Below are 27,711 nucleotides of genomic sequence, written 5' to 3'. Positions count from 1 at the left end.
TGCATAATGGCATGATATACACTGTAGGCTTGTGTTGTTATTGTATTGGTGTGAGTATATCAACCACTGTATAAGGATATCAAAGCACATATGACACATTTGTCTCACTATGCCTTGAATTGAAGAATGTAATGAATGTAGAACTTGTTTAAAAAAAAAATGAATTCAATACATGGTGTTTCATCAATACATGCAATACATTAATTCGAAACTATGGTGTGGTGTCAGGTGTGCCTAGCCTGGAGTGTAGCCTCATGTAAATTATGGAAATAGAGATGTCAATAAGAATTGTCAGTAAAACAGAATAAAGTATGGAACAATTTCAGTATACGCCTACTGTTAAGGCCAGCCTACCTGAAATAGCGGTGCCGCCTCGCCAGAGGGAGGTGCCGTGCGCGCGCTGATGCTAGAAGTGGCCATTTGGTAAAATAAACTGTGACTGTTCTACAAGTTAGACAGGTAAATCCAGACCCGCATTTGGGCTAGGTGGGCCCGCATTTGGGCTCGTTTCCATGGCCACACCTGTCACATCGAGGAAAGCTCATTTTACAAGCGAACGCAGTCTTGTTGCAGTCATTGCGAATTGAGTAGGACACATGCAACGCGCGCTCACCCTCGGATTGAGGCTTTGATATTTAGGCTACGTTCAGGTAAACTATCGTTGAAAGTAGGCCTACATTAGACTACTTTACCTCCAGTTGTGCAATTACAGTAGGTAGCCTATAGCGCAGATGCTTGTACAGTAGTGATAACTTGTTGGTGGTTTGCAGATAAACTTGTTCGATATAAGGATAGTAGATATACGCAATAACCTGCCCTGCATACTTTCCAGTCAGTGTAACCTATGCTACCAGTATATACATTTATTTTTACGTATGTATTTTTTTCTCATTTCAATTTAGTCTGGCGCCTACACTCCAAGTACATCAATGTCTATTTGCGTTAATTTTGTATTTTTCTTAAAGGGATAGTTCAACCAAATTACCATGTGAGCTGTCTATTGACAAGGTATGTATGATAGCAATCTATGCTTTGGTTTTATTTCTCAGTCACTGTTTCAAAATGCCAACGTTTTAGCATTTGTGGAACAACTCACATTCAAGTCATGGTACGATATTATTAGACATTTTCTACATCCTCATGTCCAAATAAACCGAAAGTATCAAAAATTGATTGTTTATAGATGATTTGAAAATGATGCGCAAAAAATGTTACCTACCGTGACTTGGGTATTTGTGCCACAAAGCTAAATCATTAGCATTTGGGAACAGTTCCAGGTAAACGAAACCAACGCATGTATTGTTGTCATACCTTGTCCATACACTGCTTACAGGGTAGGGAACCAATGTATAATTTTGTAATTTGGGTTAACTATCCCTTTTAAATGAGGGGAATAGCCTAGGTCAACAGTTAGGTCTTGGAAAAAATACTGTTCTATTTTAAACCATTTTTGGTATTTCTAGATTAATAGGTTTATATATACAGTTGAAGTCGGAAGTTTACATACACTTAGGTTGGAGTCATTTAAAACTTTTCAACCACTCCACAAATTTCTTGTTAACAAACTATAGTTTTGGCAAGTCGGTTAGGACATCTACTTTGCGCATGACACAAGTCATTTTTCCAACAATTGTTTACAGACCGATTATTTCACTTATAATTCACTGTATCACAATTCCAGTGGGTCAGAAGTTTACATACGGTACATTAAATTGACTGTGCCTTTAAACAGCTTGTAAAATTCCAGAAAATGAGCAAAAAAAAGCAGATACCAATTAATTGTCTGATTTTATTTATTTATTTGTAATAATGACAATTTCAACAATACTGAATGAACACTTTTATTTTAACTTAATATAATAACATCAATAAAATATCATTTCGAAAACAAAACAAATATTTGAAATACGGAACCGTTCCGTATTTTATCTAACGGGTGGCATCCCTAAGTCTAAATATTGCTGTAACATTGAAAGCTGTGTAATGTAAAGTCATATTTATGTACAATTTTGGCAAATTAATTACGTTCTTTGTTATGAAAAAAAAGTCTACACACAGTTCGCAACGAGCCAGGCGGCCCAAACTGCTCCATATACCCTGACTCTGCTTGCACGGTACGCAAGAGAAGTGACACAATTTCCCTAGTTAAAAGAAATTCATGTTAGCAGGCAATATTAACTAAATATGCAGGTTTAAAATATATATATACTTGTGTATTGATTTTAAAGAAAGGCATTGATGTCTATGGTTAGGTACACATTGGTGCAACGACAGTGCATTTTTCGCAAATGCGGTTGTTAAATCATTACCCGTTTGGCAAAGTAGGCTGTGATTCGATGAGAAAATAACAGGCACCACATCGATTATATGCAACGAAGGAAAAGCTAGATAAACTAGTAATATCATCAACCATGTGTAGTTAACTAGTGATTGTTAAGATTGATCGTTTTTTTGTAAGATAAGTTTAATGCTAGCTAGCAACTTACCTTGGCTTCTTGATGCACTCGCATAACAGGTAGTCAGCCTGCCACGCAGTCTCCTCGTGGAGTGCAATGTAATCGGCCACAAATGCGGATTACCGATTGTTATGAAAAATTGAAATTGGCCCAAATTAATTGGCCATTCCGATTAATCGGTCGACCTCTACTGTGGATGTATTTCAAGGCCTACCTTCAAACTCAGTGCCTCTTTGCTTGACATCATGGGAAAATCAAAAGAAATCAGCCAAGACCTCAGAAAAAATTGTAGACTTCCACAAGTATAGTTCATCCTTGGGAGCAATTTCCAAACACCTGAAGGTACCACGTTCATCTGTACAAACAATAGTACGCAAGTATAAACTCCATGGGACCACACAGCTGTCATACTGCTCAGGAAGGAGACGTATTCTGTCTCCTAGAGATGAACGTACTTTGGTGCGAAAAGTGCAAATCAATCCCAGGACAACAGCAAAGGACCTTGTGAAGATGCTGGAGGAAACCGGTACAAATGTATCTATATCCACAGTAAAAACGAGTCCTATATTGACATAACCTGAAAGGCTGCTCAGCAAGGAAGAAGCCACTGCTCCAAAACCGCCATAAACAAGCCAGACTATGGTTTGCAACTGCACATGAGGACAAAGATCGCGCTTTTTGGAGAAATGTCCTCTGGTCAGATTAAACAAAAGTAGAACTGTTTGCCCTTAATGACCATCGTTAAGTTCGGAGGAAAAAGGGGGGGGGTTGCAAGCCAAAGAACACCGTCCCAGCCGTGAAGCACGGGGTGGCAGCATCATGTTGTGGGGGTGCTTTGCTGCAGGAGGGACTGGTGCACTTCACAAAATAGATGGCATCATGAGGGAGGGAAGATTATGTGGATATATTAAAGCAACATCTCAAGACATCAGTCAGGAAGTTAAAGCTTGGTCTTGGGTCTTCCAAATGGACAATGACCCCAAGCATACCTCAAGTTGTGGCATAATGGCTTAAGGACAACAAAGTCAAGGTATTGGAATGGCCATCACAAAGCCCTGACCTCGATCCCATAGAAAATTTGTGGGCAGAACTGAAAAGCATTTGCGAGCAAGGAGGCCTACAAACCTGACTCAGTTACACCAGCTCTGTCAGGAGGAATGGTCCAAAATTCATCCAACTTGTTGTGGGAAGCTTGTGGAAGGCTACCCGAAACGTTTGACCCAAGTTAAACCATTTAAAGGCAATGCTACCAAATAACTAATTGAGTGTATGTAAACTTCTGACCCACTGGGAATGTGATGAAAGAAATAAAAGCTGAAATAAATCATTCTCTCTGCTATTATTCTGACATTTCACATTCTTAAACTAAAGTGGTGATCCTAACTGACCTAACTCAGGGAATTTTTAATAGGATTAAATGTCAGGAATGGTGAGAAACTGAGTTTAAATGTATTTGGCTAAGGTGTATGTAAACTTCTGACTTCAACTGTACATATGTATAGAGTTGCTAGAAAATCTGTACAATTGTTATAAAATGCTTCACTGTTTTGTAATGGAATGATTTCAATGACTTTAGTAGCAGTGAAACCATAGTCTACTCTTATGTGGTGAAGTCCATGTTGCTGTGTTAGTAAAATGGTCATCCATCTACCTGTTACCCAGTGTGATCATTCTAATGGTCTGCAACACAAGGGAGGAGTTGAGGATGAAACATTTGCCAATGCTTTCAAAGACCTGGCATCCTACCAAAGCAGATGAACCATGGTCTGGTCTCTCTGGTCTCTGCCCATGCATCTGTTACTGATTAGAGATCAAAGTGGGCCATTTGATGCTTGGCCCTGCTTTCATCCCTAGCTGGCTCACTGTGCTGTGCTCTTCCCTCACTTCACTACAAGTAACACCTTGAACAGTGACTGAGTGCTACCTTATGGTGGTGAGGTATGCAATTGTAGCTCTACACATGGGGTCCATATTGGATAGATGGTTTCGGGGGCACACCTGGAAGTGTTTTTGTTCTATTGAACTCTTGACAGGCTCGGTCCATCTTGGTCTGAGAGGCTTGTAGCTGAACAAGGCGGCACTTTTGTTTTCACCCCTCCAGAATTTTTCCCCCCATCTTTATTTAAACAACCAGGTAGGCCAGTTGAGAACAACTGCGACCTGGCCAAGATAAAGCAAAGCTGTGCGACACATACAACAAGACAGAGTTACACATGGAATAAACAAACATACAGTCAATAACACAATAGAAAAAAAGTATATATACAGTGTGTGCAAATGAGGTAAGATAAGGGAGGTACTGGGATGCAAAGGAGCAAAAATAAATAACAGTATGGGGATGAGGTAGTTGGATGGGCTATGTACAGCTCGCAGTGATATGTGAGCTGCTCTGACAGCTGATGCTTAAAGTTAGTGAGGGAGATATGAGTCTCCAGCTTCAGGGATTTTTGCAATTCGTTCCAGTCATTGGCAGCAGAGAACTGGAAGGAAAGGCGGCCAAAGGAGGAATTTGCTTTTGGGGTGACCAGTGAAATATACATGCTGGAGCGCGTGCCAAGGGTGGGTGCTGCTATGGTGACCAGTGAGCTGAGATAAGGTGGGGATTTACCTAGCAAAGACTTATCGATGTCCTGGGGCCAGTGGGTTTGGCAATGAATATGAAGCGAGGGCCAGTGAACGAGAGCCTACAGGTCGCAGTGGTGGGTAAGTATATGGGGCTTTGGTGACAACACGGATGGCACTGTGATAGACTGCATCCAATTAGCTGAGTAAAGTGTTGGAGGCTATTTTGTAAATGACATCACCGAAGTCAAGGATCGGTAGGATAGTCAGTTTTACGAGGGTATGTTTGGCAGCATGAGTGAAGGATGCTTTGTTGCGAAATAGGAAGCCGATTCTAGATTTAATTTTGGATTGGAGATGCTTAATGTGAGTCTGGAAGTCTAACCAGACACCTAGGTATTTGTAGATGTCCACATATTCTAAGTCAGAAACGTCCAAAGTAGTGATGCTGGATGGGCGGGCAGGTGCTGGTAGCGATCGGTTGAAGAGCATGCATTTAGTTTTGCTTGTGTTTAAGAGCAGTTGGAGGCCACGGAAGGAGAGTTGTATGGCGTTGAAGCTCGTTTTGAGGTTAGTTAATAGTGTCCAAAGAAGGGCCAGAAGTATACAGGTTGGTATTGTCTGCGTAGAGCTGGAGCAGAGAATCACCAGCAGCAAGAGCGACGTCGTTGAGGTATACAGAGAAAAGAGTCGGCCCGAGAATTGAACCCTGTGGCACCTCCAGAGACTGCCAGAGGTCTGGACAACAGGCCCTCCGATTTAATACTGAACTCTGTCAGAGAAGTAGTTGGTGAACCAGGCAAGGCAGTCATTTGAGAAACCAAGGCTGTTGAGTCTGCCGATAAGAATGTGGTGATTGACAGAGTCGAAAGCCTTAGCCAGGTCTATGAATACAGCTGCACAGTATTGTCTCTTATCGATGGATATGATATCGTTTAGGACCTTGAGTGTGACTGAGGTGCACCCATGACCAGCTCGGAAACCAGATTGCATAGCGGAGGTGGTGTGGTGGGATTCGAAATGTTCGATGATCTGTTTGTTAACTTGACTTTTGAAGACCTTTGAAAGGCAGGGTAGGATAGATATAGGTCTGTAGCAGTTTGGGTCTAGAGTGTCCCCCCTTTGAAGAGGGGGATGACCGTGGCAGCTTTCCAATATTTGGGGATCTCAGGCGATACGAAAGAGCTTGAACAGGCAGGTAATACGGGTTGCAACAATTTCGGCTGATCATTTTAGAAAGAGAGGGTCCAGATTGTCTAGCCCTGCTGATTTGTAGGGGTCCAGATTTTGCAGCTCTTTCAGAACATCAGTTATTTTGGTGAAGTAGAAATGAGGGAGGCTTGGGCAAGTTGCTGTGGGGGGTGCAGGGCTGTTGACCAGGTTAGGGCTGGCCAGGTGGAAAGCATGGCCAGCCATAGAAAAATACTTATTGAAAATCTCAATTATGGTGGATTTATTGGTGGTGACAGTGTTTCCTAGCCTCAGTGCAATGGGCAGCTGGGAGGAGGTGCTCTTATTCTCCATGGACTTTACAGTGTCCCAGATGGCGAGGTCCTTCTAGAGGGGACCTTTACAAGATTTAGCTAACCAGATCGCTGAGTCCCGCTTAAGTGACGCTGGTTTAAACATTTACTAGCTGCATTTAGTAGCTACAATGTACTACATTTCCCTTGTTGTATTATTGTGCCAGCTTCAAACCGGTATCACAGTGTGAACCTGTAGTGTCACTGTACCTGTCTGTAATTATTGTATGTAATACATGGTTTTACTCCCACTTACTAAACAATGGGACAGTTATTTTTTTCCCATAGCCAAGTTAAAACCCCCAGTGTAGGAGTCTGTAAAGGTTTTGACTTATAGGTGCCTTCAACTCCAGCACAGGTAGCTTCTCTAGCTAGTCAAATCTTCTAATGCATTAATAACACAATATCTGAAACTCATAGGGTCAACCTGAAGTGGATGACAGATAACACCCATAATGATCATGCTTGTTGTCAACTCCAAATCTTGTGTTCTTTTAGGTAGGAAATACTGAACATATATTTTATGAAAGATGAAGTAAATCTATTGGGAAAGAATAACTGGATGTAACCAGTGTGTTTTCTCGCCAGTAGCCACAGTTCAAGTTATTGGAGGCCTTTAAGGGTACCTTTTGATTAACTAAACAAATGATTTGCTCTGAGATCAAATTTGCTCTCAAGTTTTAGTATTATCGGTAAAGCATTACCATTATTGTTTTTCCATGTTCATTGTTGTTATGGGAATTTGGATATCGTTATTGGATATATTTATGAGTCTAGAAATACATGTTCTAACAAAGAATTTGTTGACATAGAAATAGAATAGGTCTGTTGTATTGAGATGCAGAGTTAAAACCGAAACAAAGCATGTGTACTACTAGCTATACTGTATTTATGTACATTTCATGAATTCAACTTATTTCCTGTGCATCAAATAATGTAATGATAATTATGTGAGTCAAAGTGAAGGGGAGAGGGCACTCTGATCCAGAGCTGCCTGAGGTGGTTATTCACCAGTGTGTCAGCGTAGCCCAGTCAGTGCCAAGCTTAAAATGTAAATGCAGTGAGTGACTCAGTGTGCGTGTTTGTGTGTCAGGTTGCAGATGTCCCCAGAAGTAACCCTTACAGAGGCAGCATGCATCAGGGACATATTCACATCAAATTATGTGTGTTTGCCAAAACACACAGAGCAAGTCCATTAAATCTGTTTTTTTTGCAAGTATGACAGTTAACTACAAATTAACTTAAAGACGTGTTGACAGTTGTTATTTTCAAAAGTGAGTAAGGTGCCCTTAAGCAGACTGGTCCTACTTTAGCATATTTCTGTGTGCAAGCATGCATGTTTGACAGTAATTTAGTGGAAGTAGATGTAACTTAAGGTTGAATACATCACATCCCTGACTATAGAACTTTTGTGATTGTGTGTTGGAAGATGGAGAAACAGTCACCATCTCTCCTTCTGCTTCTACAGGCCAGGAGCCCCCAGCACTCTGCCAGCCCCCCGCCCGGAATAGGGGAGCAGCTTGAGCACCTCTCGTTGGCCTCTCTGGAGTCTCTGGAGACCATGTCAGAGGGAGACGGTCGAGCCACCTTCACCCGTGGCTGCCAGGCACGGGCCAGCCTGCCGGTGGTCCGCTCTGCCAACCAGACCAGGGACAGATCATTAGGTAGGTACTGTGGATCTCTCAGGGCTACGAGCTCTATGTTTCGCATGCTCTATGTCACACACGTCCCTGTACTCTGACACGTTATCTCTCTCCCAATCTTTTACGCTCTCACTCCTTGAGGTCTCACACGGTTTCTCTCTATCTCCTCATCTCTGTCTTTGTCTCTTTCTCTCTCTCTCTCGCTCTCTCCCCCCCCCCTCTCTCTCTCTCTAATTTTGATGTTACAAAGTGTTTTCTCATCCCTCCCTCTTCAGGTGTGCTGTACCTGCAGTACGCAGAGGAAACCAAGCAGATCCGGATGCCCAATGAGATTACCAGCATAGACACAATCAGGGCTCTGTTTGTTAGTGCTTTCCCCCAGCAGCTCACCATAAAGATGCTGGAGTCTCCCAGTGTAGCTGTGTACATCAAAGATGAAACCAGGAACATGTACCACGAGCTAACTGATGTCAGGTGTGTTCATCTATCTACTGTACATTAGTGACTCTACCTTCTGTTGTGATCAATTTCTTCAGATGACATTTCCCCTCCAATGAGCATGTTATGTTGCAAGGCCCATACTGTTTTTGATTGGGCTTCAAGCTTATATCATAAAAAACTTATGAAAACGTACAATACCAGTCAAAAGTTGACACACCTACTCATTCAAGGGGTTTTCTTTATTTTTACTATTTTCTACATTGTAGAATAATAGTGAAGACATCAAAACTATGAAATAACACATGAAATCGTTTAGTAACCAAAAAAGTGTTAAACAAATAAAAAATATATTTTAGATTCTTCAAAGTAGCCACCATTTGCCTTGATGACAGCTTTGCCCATTCTTGGCATTCTCTCAATCAGCTTCATGAGGAATGCTTTTCCAACAGTCTTGAGGAAGTTCCTACATATGATGAGTACTTGTTGGCCACTTTTCCTTCACTCTGCTGTCCATCTCATCCCAAACCATCTCAATTGGGTTGAGGTCTGGTGATTGTGGAGACCAGGTCATCTGATGCAGCACTCCATCACTGTCCTTGATCAAATAGCCCTTACACAGCCTGGAGGTGAGTTTTGAGTCATTGTCCTATTGAAAACAAATGATAGTCCCACTAAGCACAAACCAGATGGGATGGCGTATCGCTGCAGAATGCTGTGGTAGCCATGCTGGTTAAGTGTGCCTTGAATTCTAAATAGATCACCAACAGTGTCACCAGCCAAGCACCATCACACCTCCTCCTCCATGCTTCACAGTGAGAACCACACATGCGGAGATAATCTGTTCTCCTACTCTGCATCTAACAAAGACACGGCGGTTGGAAACAAAAAGCTCAAATGTGGACTCATCAGACCAAAGGACAGATTTCCACCTGTCTAATGTCCATTGCTCGTATTTCTTGTCCCAAGCAAGTCTCTTCATCTTATTGGTGTCCTTTAGTAATGGTGTCACGCCTGCTCCCGCTCTCCTTCTCTGGTACTCGAGGGTGGCAGGTTGCCTTTCATTACGCACATCTGTCACCATCATTACGCGCATCAGCGCTCATTGGACTCACCAGGACTCCTTCACGTTTTGATTGCCTTCCCTATATCTGTCTGCTTCTTCTGTTTCATTCTCGTGTCAGTATTATTGTCGTTTAAGTTTCCCCTGTCCAGACGCTGTCCGTATTCTGTTCCTGTCCGTTGTTTCATTAAATGTTCACTCCCAGTACCTGCTTCTCATCTCCAGCGTCAATCCTTACAAATGGTTTCTTGCAGCAATTCGACTATGAAGGCCTGATTCACGCAGTCTCCTCTGAACAGTTGATGTTGAGATGTGTCTGTTACTTGAACTCTGAAGCATTCATTTGGGCTGCAATCTGAGGCTGGTAACTAATGAACTTGTCGTCTGCAGCAGAGGTAACTCTGGGTCTTCCTTTCCTGTGGTTTTCTTTATGAGAGCCAGTTTCATCACAATGCTTGATGGTTTTTCCGATTGCACTTGAAGAAACTTTCAAAGTTCTTTACATTTTCCGGAATGACTGACCTTGATGTCTTAAAGTAATGACCGTCATGTCTCTTTGCTTATTTGAGCTGTTCTTGTCATAATATGGACTTGGTCTTTTACCAAATAGGGCTTTCTTCTGTATACCAACCCTACCTTGTGACAACACAACTGATTGGCTCAAACACATTAAGAAGGAAAGAAATTCCACAAATTCACTTTTAACAAGGCACACCTGTTAATTGAAATGCATTCCAGGTGACTACCTCATGAAGCTGGTTGAGAAAATGCCAAGAGTGTGCAAAGCTGTCATCAAGGAAAAGGGTGGCTACGTTGAAGAATCTCAAATATATTTTGATTTGTTTAAAACTTTTTGGTTACTACATGATTCCATATGTGTTATTTTGAAGAAAATAAAGAAAAACCCTTGAATGTGTGTCCAAACCTTTGACTGGTACTGTGTATTTGTGGATTAATTTACTTCAACCTGACGCTTTTCATAAAGGTTTTTGATTGTGATTATTATTTAAAAAAAATCATAATTGAAAACCTTCATGAAAAGCATCAGGTAAATTAATCCACGAATACAAATAATTTTACATATATCTTAAATGACCACTTTTTCAGGAATTTTATGATATAAGCTTGAAGCCCATTCAAAAACTGTTTAGGACTTGCAACAGGAAGTAGGCGTGACTTTCATAGGGTATAGTTAAACACTTGAAAGACACAAATTGGCACACTTTTACCTGACAAAGGAGGTTTGTACAGTATGATACTACCTAATGCTACGGTATGTTGTGTGGTTGGGTAAAAAAGCTTTGTGTGCTGTATGGTAGCACAAGTATCTATAACACTGCTGTTAAAACATCCATCTTTTGGTATAGATCTTCAAATTACAGGGGAAGCCTTGCAAGTAATTTAGTCTCTACTTCGGCACATCAGCATTCTAAGCGTAATATGAATACTCCTCCACCTCCTGCTTTTTCAGTTTAGGCAGGGAGGCATTAAATGGGGTATTGTTGAGGCAACAAGAGAGGAGGCCCATGTCTGCTGATGACAGGGTGTCTGTCTTTACCACACCCTAATCTGCACAGACACTCCTCTACAGCAGTAGTTCCATGTATTTGATATATTTCAGAGCTAGCACACCTTATTCAACTTGTTAACTAACCATCAAGCCCTTGACTAGGTAAATCAGGTGAGCTAGTTCATGGCTACAACAAAATTGTGAAACGTTTGTGGATCCCCCGAGGAGAGGTTTGAGAACCAATGCTCTACAGTAGACTGAGGAATATAGTGCCGTGAGGGCTAGCAATTATACAGTGGAGTGTAGATCGCTGTTAGATGTCAACAACCTAGCCTAGTGGTTAGAGCGTTGGGCCAGTAACTGAAAGTTTGCTAGAACGAATCCCTGAACGTTCTGCACCTGAACAATGCAGTTAACCCACTGTTCCTAGGCCGTCATTGTAAATAAGAATTTGTTCTTAACTGACTTGCCTAGTTAAATAAAGGTTAAATAAAAAAACAAAAAAAACCTGTGTCTACAAAATGGAATAGGGGTCCACACAAGCAGTGTAAATTTGGACGTTTTTCTTTTTTCCAGAAATATTACATCTCGATGCTGTCTGAAGGTGTACCACAAAGACCCTGCACATGCCTTCAATCGCAGCAACGCAAGGCCTAACAATGCTGAGGGCAGGGTGAGTGAAGCCCAAATGATAACACAGCCAAGCACACAAACTCCCCTAAGTCCCCTAAATCCATCTGTCTAGTGCGCTACCTTTGACATCAAGGAAGCTTCCGGTCCTAAATCCCTAACCAGGGGCCCTTAGCTCATCATTCTGAGACACACACAGGGATAAAAGCAGCCTTGTGTATTCTTGATTGTAATAGAAGTAGGATCAGAAGCAGGGTTATTCTTCTCTATGTTTGGGTATACCCTGCCAATCAAATATTTTTAGTCACATGCGCCGAATACAACAGGTGAAATGGTTACTTATAACCAACAATGCAGTTTAAAAATGTGAATAAGAAATAAAAAGAACAAGTAATTAAAGAGCAGCAGTAAAATAACAATAGTGAGAATATATACAGGGGATACAGGAACAGAGTCAATGTGCAGGGTTAGTCGAGGTAATTGACATAATATGTACATGTAGGTAGAGTTATTAAAGTGACTATGCATAGATAATAACAGAGTAGCAGCGGCATATAAAAGAGGGGGTGTGGGGAAATGTAAATAGTCTGGCTAGCCATTTGATTAGATGTTCAGGAGTCTTATGGCTTGTTGCTGTGCGGTATTAGAGAGAACGGTCTATGACTAGGGTGGCTGGAGTCTTTGACAATTTTTAGGGCCTTTCTCTGACACCGGCTGGGTTAGCGGTCCAGGATGGCAGGTAGCTTGGCACCAGTGATGTACTGGGTCGTACGCACTACCCTCTGTAGTGCCTTGCGGTCAGAGGCCGAGTAGTTTCCATACCAGGCAGTGATGCAACCAGTCAGGATGCTCTCGGTTGTGCAACTGTAGAAACTTTTGAGGATCTGAAGACCCATGCCAAATCTTTTCAGTCTCCTGAGGGGGAATAGGTTTTGTTGTGCTCTCTTCACAACTATCTTGGTGTGCTTGGACCATGTTAGTTTGTTGGTGATGTGGACACCAAGGAACTTGAAGCTCTCAACCTGCTCCACTACAACCCTGTCGATGAGAATGGGGGCGTGCTCAGTCCTCCTTTTCCTGTAGAGTCCTCCTTTTCCTGTAGTCCACAACCATCTCCTTTGTCTTGAACACGTTGAGGGAGAGGTTGTTGTCCTGGAACCACACGGCCAGGTCTCTGACCTCCTCCCTATAGGCTGTCTCGTCGTCGGTGATCAGGCCTACCACTGTTGTGTCATCTGCAAACTTAATGATGATAGTGTTGGAATCGTGCCTATCCGTGCAGTCGTGAATGAACAGGGAGTACTGGAGGGGACTGAGCACGCACCCCTGAGGGGCCCCTGTGTTGAGGATCAGCGTCGTGGATGTGTTGTTACCTACCCTTACCACCTGGGGGCAGCCCGTCAGGAAGTCCAGGATCCAGTTGTAGAGGGAGGTGTTCCGAGGTGTTCCGGGGTCCTTAGCTTAGTGATGAGCTTTGAGGGCGCTATGGTGTTGAACGCTGAGCTGTAGTCAATTAATAGCATTCTCACATAGGTGAGCCTTTTGACAGGGTGGGAAACGGCAGTGTGGAGTTCAATAGAGATTGCATCATCTGTGGATCTGTTAGGGCGGTATGCAAATTGGAGTGGGTCTATGGGTTCTGGGATAATGGTGTTGATGTGAGCCATTACCAACCTTTCAAAGCACTTCATGGCTACGGACGTGAGTGCTACGGGTCTGTAGTCATTTAGGCAGGTTGCCTTTGTGTTCTTGGGCACAGGGACTATGGTGGTCTGCTTGAAACATGTTGGTATTACAGACTCGGACAGGGAGAGGTTGAACATTTAGGGAAGACACTTGCCAGTTGGTCAGCGCATGCTCGCAGTACACTTCCTGGTAATCCGTATGGCCTTGTGAATGTTGACTTGTTTAACGGTCTTACTCACAACTGCTGCAGAGAGCGTGATCACACGGTCGTCCGGAACAGCTGGTGCTCTCATGCGTGTTTCAGTGTTATTTGCCTTGAAACGAGCATAGAGGTAGTTTAGCTCGTCTGGTAAGCTCGTGTCACTGGGCAGCTCTCGGCTGTGCTTCCCTTTGTAGTCTGTAATGGTATGCAAGCCCTGCCATATCCGACGAGTGTCGGATCCAGTGTAGTACGATTCGATCTTAGTCCTGTATTGATGCTTTGCCTGTTTGATGGTTCCTCTCTCTGTAATTCCAACCCAATTTTCGGGCAACCCAAGAGGAAACACCGGCGTTACAGAGGCAAGAGAGGGTGGATCGGTCACCTCTTCCCTCCATTCTACTAACTAATGTACAGTCACTTGATAATAAGATGTATCACCTCCAATCGTGGATTTGCTACCAACGGGGACTCTCAATATTCTTTGCTTTTCAGAAACATGGCTCTCGGACAGGATAACCGCCATGGCTATCCAACTCGATGGCTTCTCCATTCACCGAGCGGACAGGACAGTGGAGTCGGGGAAATCGAGGGGGGCAGGGTTTTGCCTCATGACTCTGTACTCTTGCTTCCGGTTTACAAGCAGAAGCTGAAACAGGAAGTACCCATGATTCTCTCTGTTGAGAAATGGTCACCAGAATCAGAGTTTATGCTACAGGACTGCTTTGCTAGCGTTGATTGGAATATGTTTCGAGACTCCACCCATAACATTGATGAGCTAACCACCTCGGTCACCTGTTTCATTGGAAAATGCATCGGCGACGTTGTACCCACGGTGAGGGTTCGCTGCTTTCCCAATCAAAAGCCCTGGATTAACACCAAGGTTGGCACTAAACTAAAGAGCAGGGCTACTGCACACAGAGCTATCGTAGACAAACCTGATGCTACGGCCAAAGACAGGAATAAGTACAAGAAGGCCTGCTATGACCTCCACAGAGTCATCAAATGAGCTAAAGGACAATATAGGAATAAGTTGGAATCATATTACACAGGCTCTGATGCCTGCTGCAAGAAGCAGGGGCTACAGTCCGTTATGGATTACAAGGGAAGACCCAACCGTTATCTGCCCAACGATGCCTCTCTACTAGACGAACTCAATGTATTTTATGCACGCTTTGACAACAACATTGAGCCTCATGCCACAATGACTTCCGCCCTGTAGCACTCACTTCTGTAATCATGAAGAGCTTTGTGAGGCTGGTTATGGCACACATTAACTCTCCCATCCCAGCCACTCTAGACCCACTCCAATTTGCATACCGCCCCAACAGATCCATAGACAACGCAATCTCAATTGCTCTCCACACTGCCCTCACCCACCTAGATAAAATAAATACCTATGTGAGAATGCTGTTCATTGACTACAGCTCAGCGTTCAACACTATTGTCCCCTCCAAGCTCATCACCAAGCTTTGGACTCAGGGTCTGAACACCTCCCTCTGCAACTGGATCCTGGACTTCCTGACGGGCCGACCCCAGGTGGTAAGGGTAGGCAACATCACTTACACCATGCTGACCCTTAACACAGGGGCCCCACAGAGGTGTGTCCTTAGTCCCCTCCTGTACTCCCTGTTCACCCATGACTGTATTTCCACGCACGACTCCAACACCATTATCAAGTTCGCTGACGACACGACGGGGGTAGGCCTGATCACTGCCGATGATGAGTCAGCCTACAGAGAGGAGGTCAGTGACCTGGCAGTGTGGTGCCAGAGCAACAACCTCTCCCTCAACGTCAGCAAGACCAAGGAGCTGATCGTGGACTACAAGAAACGGGGGGGAAAGCACGTCCACATCGACGGGGCGGCAGTGGAGCAGGTAGACCAAGTGCTCCTCAAGTGCCTCAGTTTCCAAATCACTGAAGACCTAAAATGTTCCAAACACACATGCACAGTTGTAAAGAAGGCGCAACAGTGCCTCTTCCCCCCTCAGGAGGTTAAAAAAGTTTGGCATGGGCCCTCAAATCCTGAAAAGGTTCTACAGCTATACCACTAAGAGCATATTGACTGGCTGCGTCACTGCTTGGTATGGCAAACGCACCGCTCTTGATCACATGGCGCTACAGAGAGCGTTGTGGATAGCCCAGTAGATCACTGGGGCCGAGCTCTCTGCCATCCAGGACCTATATTTTAGGCAGTGTGAAAAGAATCGCAAACAAAACAGCTACACGGACTGAGTTTACCTTGCATCTTTATTTACCTTTTATTTCAATAGTCGCTATGCACACTCACAGGGCCCTGCACACACTAACTCCATCATTTGGTCACTGACACATAATATTCACGTACATTCATACTGACTACACACCTGCACACCCACTCACATGCAAGCTGCTGCTACTCTGTTTATCTGGTATCCTGTTGCCTAGTCCCCTTACCCCTATATACAGTGGGGCAAAAAAGTATTTAGTCAGCTACCAATTGTGCAAGTTGTCCCACTTAAAAAGATGAGAGAGGCCTGTAATTTTCATCATAGGTACACTTCAACTATGACAGACAAAATGAGAAAAGAAATTCCAGAAAATCACATTGTAGGATTTTTTATGAATTTATTTGCAAATTATGGTGGAAAATAAGTATTTGGTCAATAACAAAAGTTGATCTCAATACTTTGTTATATACCCTTTGTTGGCAATGACAGAGGTCAAACGTTTTCTGTAAGTCTTCAAGGTTTTCACACACTGTTGCTGGTATTTTGGCCCATTCCTCCATGCAGATCTCCTCTTGAGCAGTGATGTTTTGGGGCTGTTGCTGGGCAACACAGACTTTCAACACCCTCCAAAGATTTTCTATGTGGGTGAGATCTGGAGACTGGTTAGGCCACTCCAGGACCTTGAAATGCTTCTTACGAAGCCACTCTTGCGTTGCCCGGGCGGTGTGTTTGGGATCATTGTCATGCTGAAAGACCCAGCCACGTTTCATCTTCAATGCCCTTGCTGATGGTAGGCTTTGTTACTTTGGTCCCAGCTCTCTGCAGGTCATTCACTAGGTCCCCCCGTGTGGTTCTGGGATATTTGCTCACCGTTCTTGTGATCATTTTGACCCCACGGGGTGAGATCTTGCGTGGAGCCCCAGATCGAGGGAGATTATCAGTGGTCTTGTATGTCTTCCATTTCCTAATAATTGCTCCCACAGTTGATTTCTTCAAACCAAGATGCTTACCTATTGCAGATTCAGTCTTCCCAGCCTGGTGCAGGTCTACAATTTTGTTTCTGGTGTCCTTTGACAGCTCTTTGGTCTTGGCCATAGTGGAGTTTGGAGTGTGACTGTTTGAGGTTGTGGACAGGTGTCTTTTATACTGATAACAAGTTCAAACAGGTGCCATTAATACAGGTAACGAGTGGAGGACAGAGGAGCCTCTTAAAGAAGAAGTTACAGGTCTGTGAGAGCCAGAAATCTTGCTTGTTTGTAGGTGACCAAATACTTATTTTCCACCATAATTTGCAAATAAATTCATAAAAAAATCCTACAATGTGATTTTCTGGATTTTTTTTTCTTCTCATTTTGTCTTGCATAGTTGAAGTGTACCTATGATGAAAATTAAAGGCCTCTCTCATCTTTTTAAGTGGGGGAACTTGCACAATTGGTGGCTGACTAAATACTTTTTTGCCCCACTGTATATCTACCTCCCTCACTCCAGTATCCCTGCATATGTAAATATGGTATTGGATCTGACTTTTTAAATATTTGTATATAGTGTATATAGTGTGCTTGCTTGCTTACTTTATTGTGTATTTCATAAATCCTATTCTTATGTGTTTTCTATTAATACGTTGTTATTGATTATTGCATTGTTACGTTTTGAGTTTGCAAGAAAGGCATTTCACTGAACTTGTGCATGTGACATTAAAACTTGAAACTTGAAGAATATCATACAAAATTATTGCCTGAACTTTCTGAACTTTCCAATACCTTTCAAACCATACTTCCTTCAGATTGAAATACAGTCAAAAATACTGTCAGACTGATTTGTAATAGACTTTCATAGGTAATCAACGGCCAACTAGCTAACTTTTGTTTTACATGGTGGGGTCGCAAATTTCATTTTATATCAAAATAGGGTCGCGGGCCAAGAAAGTATGTTTTCAGGAACTCTTCTGTCAGTCAGTATACTATGACCCTGATAGTATGAACAACTCTCATCTCGTAACTGTCGTTTTTCCAATAATCTCATTAGCCATGTCATCCCACTAGGCAAAAACTGTGGTTTCCACGTTATTTCAACAACAACAACATGTTATGTGATGACTTTGATTCAATGTGGAAAACTGATTGGATTTGCAAAAAGCCATCAACATAAAGGAATGTAGTCTTTGATGTGATTTTATTTTATTTAGTGAAACATAAAAAAAGTTATCCTTTTTAGATTAAACTATACTAAATATATTGACATGTCACCAAATATTTGATTAAAACATAGTGCTTTGCAATGAAGCACTCTAGGGTAGTCCCATGGTGTAGCCGGAGGACAGCTAGCTTCCGTCCTCCTCTGGGTACATTGGTTTTCACCTGCTTCCATAGACTTACACATAAATTATGACAGGTTGGAGGACGTCCTCCAATCAGAGCTTTTGCAGCATGAACTGCGACATGTTGTCCACCAATCAAAGGTTTAGAGAATGCATCTAGTACTAAAAGCATAAGCTACAGCTAGCTAGCGATGCATAAAATGTGGTGAGTATTTGAAACAGAGAGAATGACAATAGTTAAATAGTTTTGACACAATTAATTTCTACAAAAATGAAGGAGAAGCAAGAGAGCTATATTTAGTCATTTTTATTCACTTTCTCTCTTACTTACTTAGCTAGCAAATGCAGCTAGCTAGTTAAGCCTACTCAAACACCCAGCTCAAACGGAGAGGGATGCTATGTTATCTAGCTGGCTATGACTATCCAACACTGGAACTCTTCCAAGTCTAGGCAAGCTTTTGGTCTTACTAATTTATTGCCACCGGGGCCCGCTGGTGTAGCTGCTAAACTGCTTACTGACTTACTGTACTGCATGATTGTAGCGGGTTTGCTAACACATTAGTTCTATTTGCTATGTTGACTATGACATAACTTTAGCTAATATGTTGACAATGATGTAGGCTGTGTGTAGTGGTTATGATATGGTATGGCTTGGAAAGGTTTTTTCACCTGGTCACAGACAGCTGTTGTGTTGTGCATTGAAGTCCACAAGCGAAGGGAAAAGGTGAGAGGAGGAGAGCGAGTAGATGCCTGAAGGAATACAACGTGGCTGCTAAGAACGTGAACTGTGTTTACTTGTGATCAGGTGTGTATTCATTCCACCGATTCTGTTGAAAAACGTTTTTCACACGGAACCAAACAGGGATAAACATACCTGAATTTGTCTAATAGAAACTATTTTACAACTGTTGGACCAATGATTACACCCCTAGATCCACTAGATGTAGGCAAGAATATGCAAGGCGGTATTGAATTTGACTATCATGTAGTAGCCTAAATCTATCGATGTTACATTGAACTGGGTGAATAGAATATGAATGACAGTCATCCAATATGCTGTAATAGAAATAAGGCCACTCTCTTAAAAAGTAAAAAATGTCCTCCCTCATCTTAAACGGCTCTGACCGCCACTGGTCTGCACCATATTGACATAGTGCAGGGGTAGGCAAACCTGGTCCTGGAGTTCTGCAGGCACTTCATGTTTTTTATTTAACCAACCTGGAAGGACAGGTGTGTTGAATTTAGGCAATCACTGAACTGATCAATTAGCTCAGTTGGTCAGGTGGGCTCCCGAGTGGCCCAGAAATTGGGAGTATGGTTGCAAAATTCCAGAAACTTTCAATAAATTCCCTGGTTTTCCCTCCTGATTCTGGGAATCCTCCAACCAGGATTTCTGGAAAACAAGGCACTTCGTTGAATTTTGCAACCCTAATTGGGAGGCATGTAACCCTGCTGGGAAAGAGCTCAAATTCCTTTGGTGGGTGTTGTTCTCAGCACGTTGTGTTGTGGTCTGAGGAGAGGTTGTGCCTAGTGATCAGAGGCCTTGTTGCTCGGGAAAGTAGAGTTCTGTTAGGTTGACGGATGGACGTACTGTGTACAACCTTGTGTTGCAACACCGAAGGAAGTGGCCGACCATCTTTATTCTCAGATCCACTTGATTTAACTCACACCTCACAAGATCAGACTATATATATATATATTTAAAAAAAGTGTCACATACATTTCACTGCACCCATCAGGTGTATTGTTTTACAGGGTCAGCCATAGTAGTAAGCCGACCCTGGATTAAGTGCCTTGCTCGGGTGTTCGAACCAGCAACCTTTTGGTTACTGGCCCAACACTGTAACCGCTAGGCTACCTACTGCCCATAAATGTATGTGATGTCTGTGGTAGTGCAGATCTTCCTCTTCACAGAAAGAAAAAATGTGCTCTCTAGAACCTGAAAGGGTTATTCGGTTGCCCCCATAAGAAAACCCTTTGAAGAACCCCTTTAGGCTCCTTGTAAAACACTTTTGGTTTCAGGTAGAACCTTTTTGAGTCCCATGTAGAACCCTTTCCACAGAGGGTTTTACATGGAACCCAAAAGGATTCTACCTGGAACCAAAAAGGGTTATCCTGTGTGGACAGCCGCGTAACTCTTTTGGAACCTTTTTTTCCTAAGAGTGTAGGCACAGAGACATTTAGGCTTGTGGATGAAAGATGATAACACTTTTACCCTGGTCTGGAATGCATGTCAGCATGAAAATGTGTCTTTGTTTAAGTTTATTACTGTACCCACTGGTGGTCAGCCCAGCATGTTTTTCCATAGATGGAATAGCCCCATGTGTTTTAGGGTGTTTCTGACCAGATAAGATTGATAATGCCATATTCTCAAAATATTTCCTGTTTGAGGCACTCCTGTTGTTTTTGCACAGGTTGAGAAAAGGTGAAATGGGGGAAAACAAGAAGAATATTTTCATTGTAGCAGGCCTATATTAAATGTGTCTGCTTTGTTGTGGAAATATTTGGGTATCAATGTTATGCGCAAAAGATCATGAAGGGAATTTTGCTAGAATTATGCACAAACAAGAGTGTAAAATACTACAACAAACATATTAGATGACTTGCTGTGTATGAACGAGCTGCTCTCTTATTTTCATAAAACAATACAACCGGTTTTCCCTTTATTCCCAGTCGTTGTGAATAAGGTCACCTGTTTGACTCTAGGGTTATTCTAGAATATTCCAAATGCAGTTTTATCTGTTATGACAAGCCACTTTATGAAAGGTGAATAGATAATCCCTATGATAAAGCAGAACGCAAAGTTAGCCAACACCCCTCTTGCATCATGCAACGGTTCTATAACTTTCTGATCACTGTTCAAATCTGCTGAACTGCTGAAGGTAAAGCATGTACCTGCAGCACGAGGACTAGGAAGAGTGTGAGTACCATAAGTATATTCTTGAGTCTATAGTCAACTATTACTGGCTAATGTAATTTTGCTTAGATTAGCTCCAGTTCAGTGGTTGGCGTGTTTACACATCAACTGACAATGCTTGATTAATGGACTTTTTCACGGGAATCGTGTCAAGAGTCCATTTTACGTGATTGTATGATCAGAACAAGTTGTCTACAGATTGTTGTTGTGAAAAGACTCTGAAATTAATACAGACAAAGATGCAGATCAGGGAGAATTATGTGTCAATGGTAATGTTGGGAGTTACTCATACTGCGTATTGAACTAGTCCTGCACGCACAGCATACACAACAAACGCTCTGTTTCTTCACTCTGCACAGTGACACATGACTGTGCAACAACGACATGTCTAAACAGAGTGTTGTTTACCTGTGGTACAATTCCACCTTTGTGGATGTGGTTTTCCTCTTTTTCTCCCACACTGTGTTTGGCCTTTGTCAAAACAGAGGCACATTCTGTCTACGATTTGTCATTTTGAAAGCAACATTTGATTCATAGATACATTTTTTGGGGGACAGACATACCGTTAACCTAATGACTGCGAGTCTCTCTGCATAGCACATCAAGTCTCTTTCCATTGACTTTGATTATCTTTTCTCTGATTTTCCTCCTGTCTACAGATACCAAGGGAGATACTGTATGGAAGTCATAGCCCTGTGCACACTTTACAATCCACCTGCAGTCCTGTCCACTCCATACAGGGGTCCATGTCTCCCCCCACGGTCCGCTCCATGCCCTCCTCTCCCTCCAGGATCCCCTACGGCCCCAGAGCTGGGGGAGGGGTGCCAGGCAGTGCCACCCTCCCCAGGGCCGGTATGTCCAGTGGGCCCCCCAGCAGGTCCGTCACACCCTCCCCCAGTGCCATCCTGGAGAGAAGAGACGTCAAACCTGACGAGGACCTGAGCAGTACAAGTATGGCGCTGGTGCGTGCCGACGGGTTGTATGTCAACGTCACTGACCCCTACGCTGTCCAGGAGGGCCGGCTAAGTATCGCCTCCTCCCAGGGGGGCGGCCACACGGGAGACATGGTCGACATAGGTGGTGGTAGCCTCCACCGAGCCTTGGTCAAGTCCACAGCCTCCTATACAGAGAACCCGGAGCAGCAGCACTCCCTCTACAGGCAGAAGTCTCGGAGGTACGGGGAAAGCCAGGGGCCACTCGGCACCAAAACCCCGCCCCCTTCCCCTCACAGATTGAACGACAACCACGGCCCTGTGGCCTCAGAGAGGGGCTCTCCTATTCGCCGGTCTCTGCGGAAGGAGAGTAATGGTAATACAGTGGAGGTGGTGACCAGGACCAGGGGTAGTGTGTCCTCTGTGTCCTCCTCTCCTGTGTTCGTGGAGCTCCCCCCAGGGCACTATGGGGACAGGCTGTTTCAGGGACACCTCACCCCAAATGACCCCCAGACCAGGTGAGAGTCAGACATAGAATTACTCATTCTATAACTATGTTGATACTCAGGTAACAGAGGGCTCATTTTATTTGTTTAGTCAGGATAGTCCACTCAGTAACGACTGCCTCAGTCACTCAGGACTCCCTGGAAAACAAACTACCACTTCAACTTTGGGTTTTTGATAAAGCACGTTAGAAATACAATGCGTTGTTGTTGTTATTATTATTATGTATTATAGGTAACTGCCAAAATAATGGAATATCTTGAGTAAATGAGGGATACAAAGTATATTGAAAGCATGTGCTTCCACACAGGTGTGGTTCCTGAGTTAATTAAGCAATTAACATTCCATCATGCTTAGGGTTATGTATAGAAAATCCTGGGCAGGCCATTATTTTGGTTACCATGGCTATGCCTCCATAGGATGAGAGACAGCGTTTTCCACAACCATCAACAACATTTCTTGTGAATTTCTTGTGAAAGAATAGAGTTGCATCCCCCCAATAGATTTCTTGACACTTGTAGAATCTGTGCCAAGCTGTTCTGGCTCGTGGTGGCCAACGCCCTATTAAAACACTTTATGTTGGTGTTTACTTTATTTTGGCAGTTACCTGTACATTGCACAGTATTGTTTTTGGCTGAACATGTATTTCGTTTTGCAGTGAGCGAATGAAGGCCATGGAACAACAGATTGCCAGTCTGGCTGGCCTTGTTCAGCATGCACTTGCTATTGGGCCAGCTGAGATCGATAGGAGGACTGCTTCTCCTTTCCATGTCAACAACAGTGCAGGTGCTGTTATTACAGAACTATTAGTGTTACAAAGTCAAATCAGGATTTGTTTTTGTGGTTTCATGCATGGATAATTAAAGTTATTTTGAATCTGCCGTATTTTAATCTCGCATTACAGTAACTCATAGTTGTCTCACTGATCTGATGTGTAGGAGTGTCACCAGTTCCTGCATCCAGAACCCCTGCCCTCTTTGCAGATGGCTTCAATGCTCTAGACCCTCAGGCCCCTTCCCCTGACTCCACCCTGCAGGTCACACTGACCACGGTCAGGAGGAACGTCACTGACCTCCGACAGCAGCTTCACCAACTCCGACAGCTACAGGTACTTAAGACACCTGCACATTACATTCATCCATTATCAGAATTGTTTAAAGATGCACTATGCAGAAATCGCTCCGCCCTTTCCTGGTTGCAAAAATTCTAATAGTTTGCCTAATTTCAGTTTGTCACAAAACAAGCAAGTATAGTGTAGAGAATCATTGTACCATCTAAATCACTGTGAAATATATTTTCCATAACCAAAAATATTGTATTTTCAGCTGTTTGAAACTGGTGTACAAAACTGAAAGTCAAACATGCAAAAACGAAACTTAAGAACGGGAAGCCGCTTCTTGGACTTGCTTTCAATGAGAATGACACTTCTATATATAACACACATTTCTATGTGAATTTGTTTGGGTCGCCCAAAAAGTTTCCTATTGCAGCTTTAAGTGATACCTCTTGTCATCCAAGAACCATAAGTGAAAACACAAACGTAAAAGACAGATGTACAATATTCACAATAGTGGTATCTGAGAGAATCTGCATATATCTAGATCCAATATATACAGTATACCTTGATATGGTGTGTGTTCATATTATGTACTCCGTTATATTCCTCCATCACGTATAGTGCATCTCATTCATTGGGTGAGTGTTGTAATGCCACTGTGTACGGTCCATTACTAGATGCAGAACCAGGACAGTGTGAAGCGGATGCTAAAGAGAGCAGAGGAGGAGCTAGCTGAGGTGATGTCTGAGACCCTACAGAGACAACAGCAGGAGACCGAGCCTGGCCAGAGACAGAGGACCACGGTGGACGAGGAGAGACACAAGTACCAGGCCATGGAGGAGAGAGTGCTGGCCCAGCTCAGGTAAGGGTTTGGAACCCCACACACTGACTGACAGGATATGTAATTTATTGAAGGCATTGACTTTGTTGAGCCCACCTTACTTTTACACAGCTATTGTTAATAACAAGAGTACAGATTATATCCTATGGCAACAAAAAGAGAAATCATCTACTTCCTACAATAAACAGTGATCAGACGATAGTAATACGTAATTGCTCCAGATGCCCTATTCGTTTTTTTTATCTGGCTAAACTGCTGAAGCTAACATTGCAACAGAAGATCACGCTCACAATGTGAAATAATTAGTTGCAGCTAAAGTGGGATTAGTTAATCTACTCTGATTATGTATTCAGAACAGATTCCAGTGAATCAGAGCACAGTCTATCTACCAGCATGTGGTACGTACACTAACTCAGCTATGGAATGAGTCATTGGTATTCAACCAAAAATTGTTAGTAATGTTGCACAATGTTTAAATGAGTGCTAATGAGGTTGTTAAATGTGTGATCTGGGGGGACTGTGGTACTGACGGTGATGGGAGAGATTAGTAATGGAGCCAAAGCCAATGTCTTACTTTACTAATGTCATATCACTGGGCCAAATTCATCTTGGGGACTGGGGGGGTTAGAAAGTACTGTATGTGTTAAACACCTGTGTTACTGTATGTAGCTGTTATGTAATCTTGAGAGCACCATTTGGGTGGGAAAACGGATATTGGGAAACTATTTCTCACACTTTTTCACGCTTAACATACACTATATATTCAAAAGTATGTTTTCACGCTTAACATACACTATATATTCAAAAGTATGGGGGGTTTAGACGCCTTCAAATTAGTGGATTCGGCTATGTCAGCCACACCCGTTGCTGACCGGTATACAGTTGAGCACACAGCCATCCAATCTCCATAGACAAACATTGGCAGTAGAATGGCCTTACTGAAGAGCTCAGACTTTCAACTTGGCACCGTCGTGGGATGTCACTTTTCCAACAAGTCAGTTCGTCAAATTTCTGCCCTGCTCTAAGTGCTGATATTGTGAAGTGGAAATGTCTGGGAGCAACAACGGCTCAGCCGTGAAGTGGTAGGCCACACAAGCTCACAGAACCGCCAAGTGTTGCAATACTCACTACCGAGTTCCAAACTGCCTCTGGAAGCAACGTCAGCACAAGAACTGTTCGTCGGGAATTTAATGAAATGGGTTTCCATGGCCGAGCAGCCGCACGCACACAAGCCTAAGGTCACCATGCGCAATGCCAAGCGTCGGCTATAGTGGTGTAAAGCTTGCTGCCATTCAACTCTGGAGCAGTGGAAACGCTTTCTCTGGAGTGATGAATCACGCTTCACCATCTGGCAGTCTGAAGGACATGCCCCAATGCATAGTGCCAACTGTAAAGTTTGGTGTAGGAGGAATAATGGTCTGTCGCTGTTTTTCATGGTTCTTGCTAGGCCACTTAGTTCCAGTGAAGGGAAAACTTAAAGCTACAGCATACAATGACATTCTAGACTATTATGTGCTTCCAACTTTGTGGCAACAGTTTGGGGAAGGCCCTTTCCTGTTTCAGCATGACAATGCCCCCGTGCACAAAGCGAGGTCCATACAGAAATGGTTTGTCGAGATCGGTGTGGAAGAACTTGACTGGCCTGCACAGAGCCTTGACCTCAACCCCCTCGAACATGATTGAGATGAATTGGAACGACGACTGCGAACCAGGCCTAATTGCCCAACCTCCCTAATGCTCTTGTGGCTGAATGGAAGCAAGTTGCCAGCAGCAATGTTCCAACATTTGGTGGAAAGCCTTCCCAGAAGAGTGGAGGCTGTTATAGCAGCAAAAGGGGGACCAACTTCATATTAATGCCTATTATTTTGGAATGACGTTCAACAAGCAGTTGTCCAAATACTTTTGGTCATTTAGTGTAGACGTTTTTTTATTTTTTATTTAATCTTTATTTAACTAGGCAAGTCAGTTAAGAACAAATTCATGTTTACAATGACAGCCTAGGAACAGTGGCTTAACTGCCTTGTTCAGGGGCAGAACAACCGATTTTTTTTATTTTTTATTTTTTTATTTTTACCAGCTCAGGGTATCGATCTAGCAACCTTTTGGTTATTGGCCCAACGTTCTAACCACTAGGTCGCCCTCGGTTGGGTTGTTTAGAAACAAAACCGATGTGTGCGCAACCCTTGGGGCAAACAGACAGGGTTGGCTTAGAATCAAAGGATTGTTATCAACATGTAAACTATATTTCCTCTCCAGATTTATGACGTTGTCAGGCAACCCAACTATAGTTTTTATGGATAGTGAGGCCTTTCTAGGTCCAGACATGCATGTACTTTCTTTGTGACTTTGGATTAAACATAGTCACTTCAAAGAGTCCAACCTTTGGTCCCTTTATATTCGTCGTAACCATTTAATAAGGAAATTAATTGACTAATACTTTTAGATTGGTCATTGTCATTGTTCTGCATCTGGCCATCAAACACCTGTTTTGAGTGTTATTTTATGTGGAGTACTTTGATAGCAGCAGCTGACAGAGACTGCTCGTCAGACTGTTGTCAACAAACAGCTTCTGACTGAGCACGTCAAACAGGTTTCTTATCTGTCAGCAACAGTGTGTCTTTAAGTTTGAAATCCCTCCTGACATAACATCAGTGCTTGCTTAGAATTGGGTAGAAGGTTAATGGGAAGCTTATGTTTTGTCTATAACTACGGAAGCTCTGAAGCCCATGGCAAATAAATAAAACAAAATGTAGACTCTTAGAATTATTTTGTTTGAAAGACTTAGTCGTTCAGATGAGATACTAAGTAGTATAAACAAGGTATTACGTCGTTTGAACAACTTAATTGTTATTTTGTCTAATTAGGCATAATTTTTGTTATGCAGCTTGTCAGACTGTGTAATGGTTGCTGCAGCCATTAGTTCACTGATTCCATCCATTTATATGATTATTCATTGACAGCTCTTTGATAGCCTAAAGCAGGGCTGCTTTTAATGCCAGAGTATATAAGTGGGCGAGTGTGGAGAAAGTAATTCAAGCAGATAAACATACATATATATATATATATATATATATATTTTTTTTTTTGGCCTTCTCTCCTGCTCCAAATTCACTTTGGTACTGCTTAGCCACAAGCTCTGGGCATGTTCTGCCTAGCATTTTTTCGTTTAATTAGGCCTATTAGGTTGTAATTATTTAGCCTACCCCACCCACGTGCGCTCCA

General features: G+C 42.9%; 1 protein-coding gene across 3 annotated transcripts in view; it reads left to right on the top strand.

Annotated features, from left to right (window-relative positions):
* The window catches only part of LOC129814068 (sickle tail protein homolog), a 92,171-nt gene that overhangs the window by 32,596 nt on the left and 31,864 nt on the right, over positions 1-27,711 (top strand). For 2 of the 3 annotated variants that reach the window (XM_055866842.1, XM_055866843.1), the window contains 7 exons: positions 8,010-8,205; positions 8,460-8,658; positions 11,772-11,868; positions 21,815-22,605; positions 23,250-23,377; positions 23,530-23,699; positions 24,326-24,510. In XM_055866842.1, the coding sequence (XP_055722817.1) occupies positions 8,010-8,205; positions 8,460-8,658; positions 11,772-11,868; positions 21,815-22,605; positions 23,250-23,377; positions 23,530-23,699; positions 24,326-24,510 (1,766 nt within the window). Of the gene's footprint in view, positions 1-433; positions 651-8,009; positions 8,206-8,459; positions 8,659-11,771; positions 11,869-21,814; positions 22,606-23,249; positions 23,378-23,529; positions 23,700-24,325; positions 24,511-27,711 lie in introns of those variants that run through there. The other variant, XM_055866844.1, reaches the window with a different exon arrangement.

This window comes from Salvelinus fontinalis, chromosome 17 (assembly GCF_029448725.1).
Source record: "Salvelinus fontinalis isolate EN_2023a chromosome 17, ASM2944872v1, whole genome shotgun sequence".
Classification (NCBI taxonomy): Eukaryota; Metazoa; Chordata; class Actinopteri; order Salmoniformes; family Salmonidae; genus Salvelinus; species Salvelinus fontinalis.
Note: the sequence above shows the minus strand (reverse complement) of the source record. Positions and strands in the feature narration are given on the sequence as shown.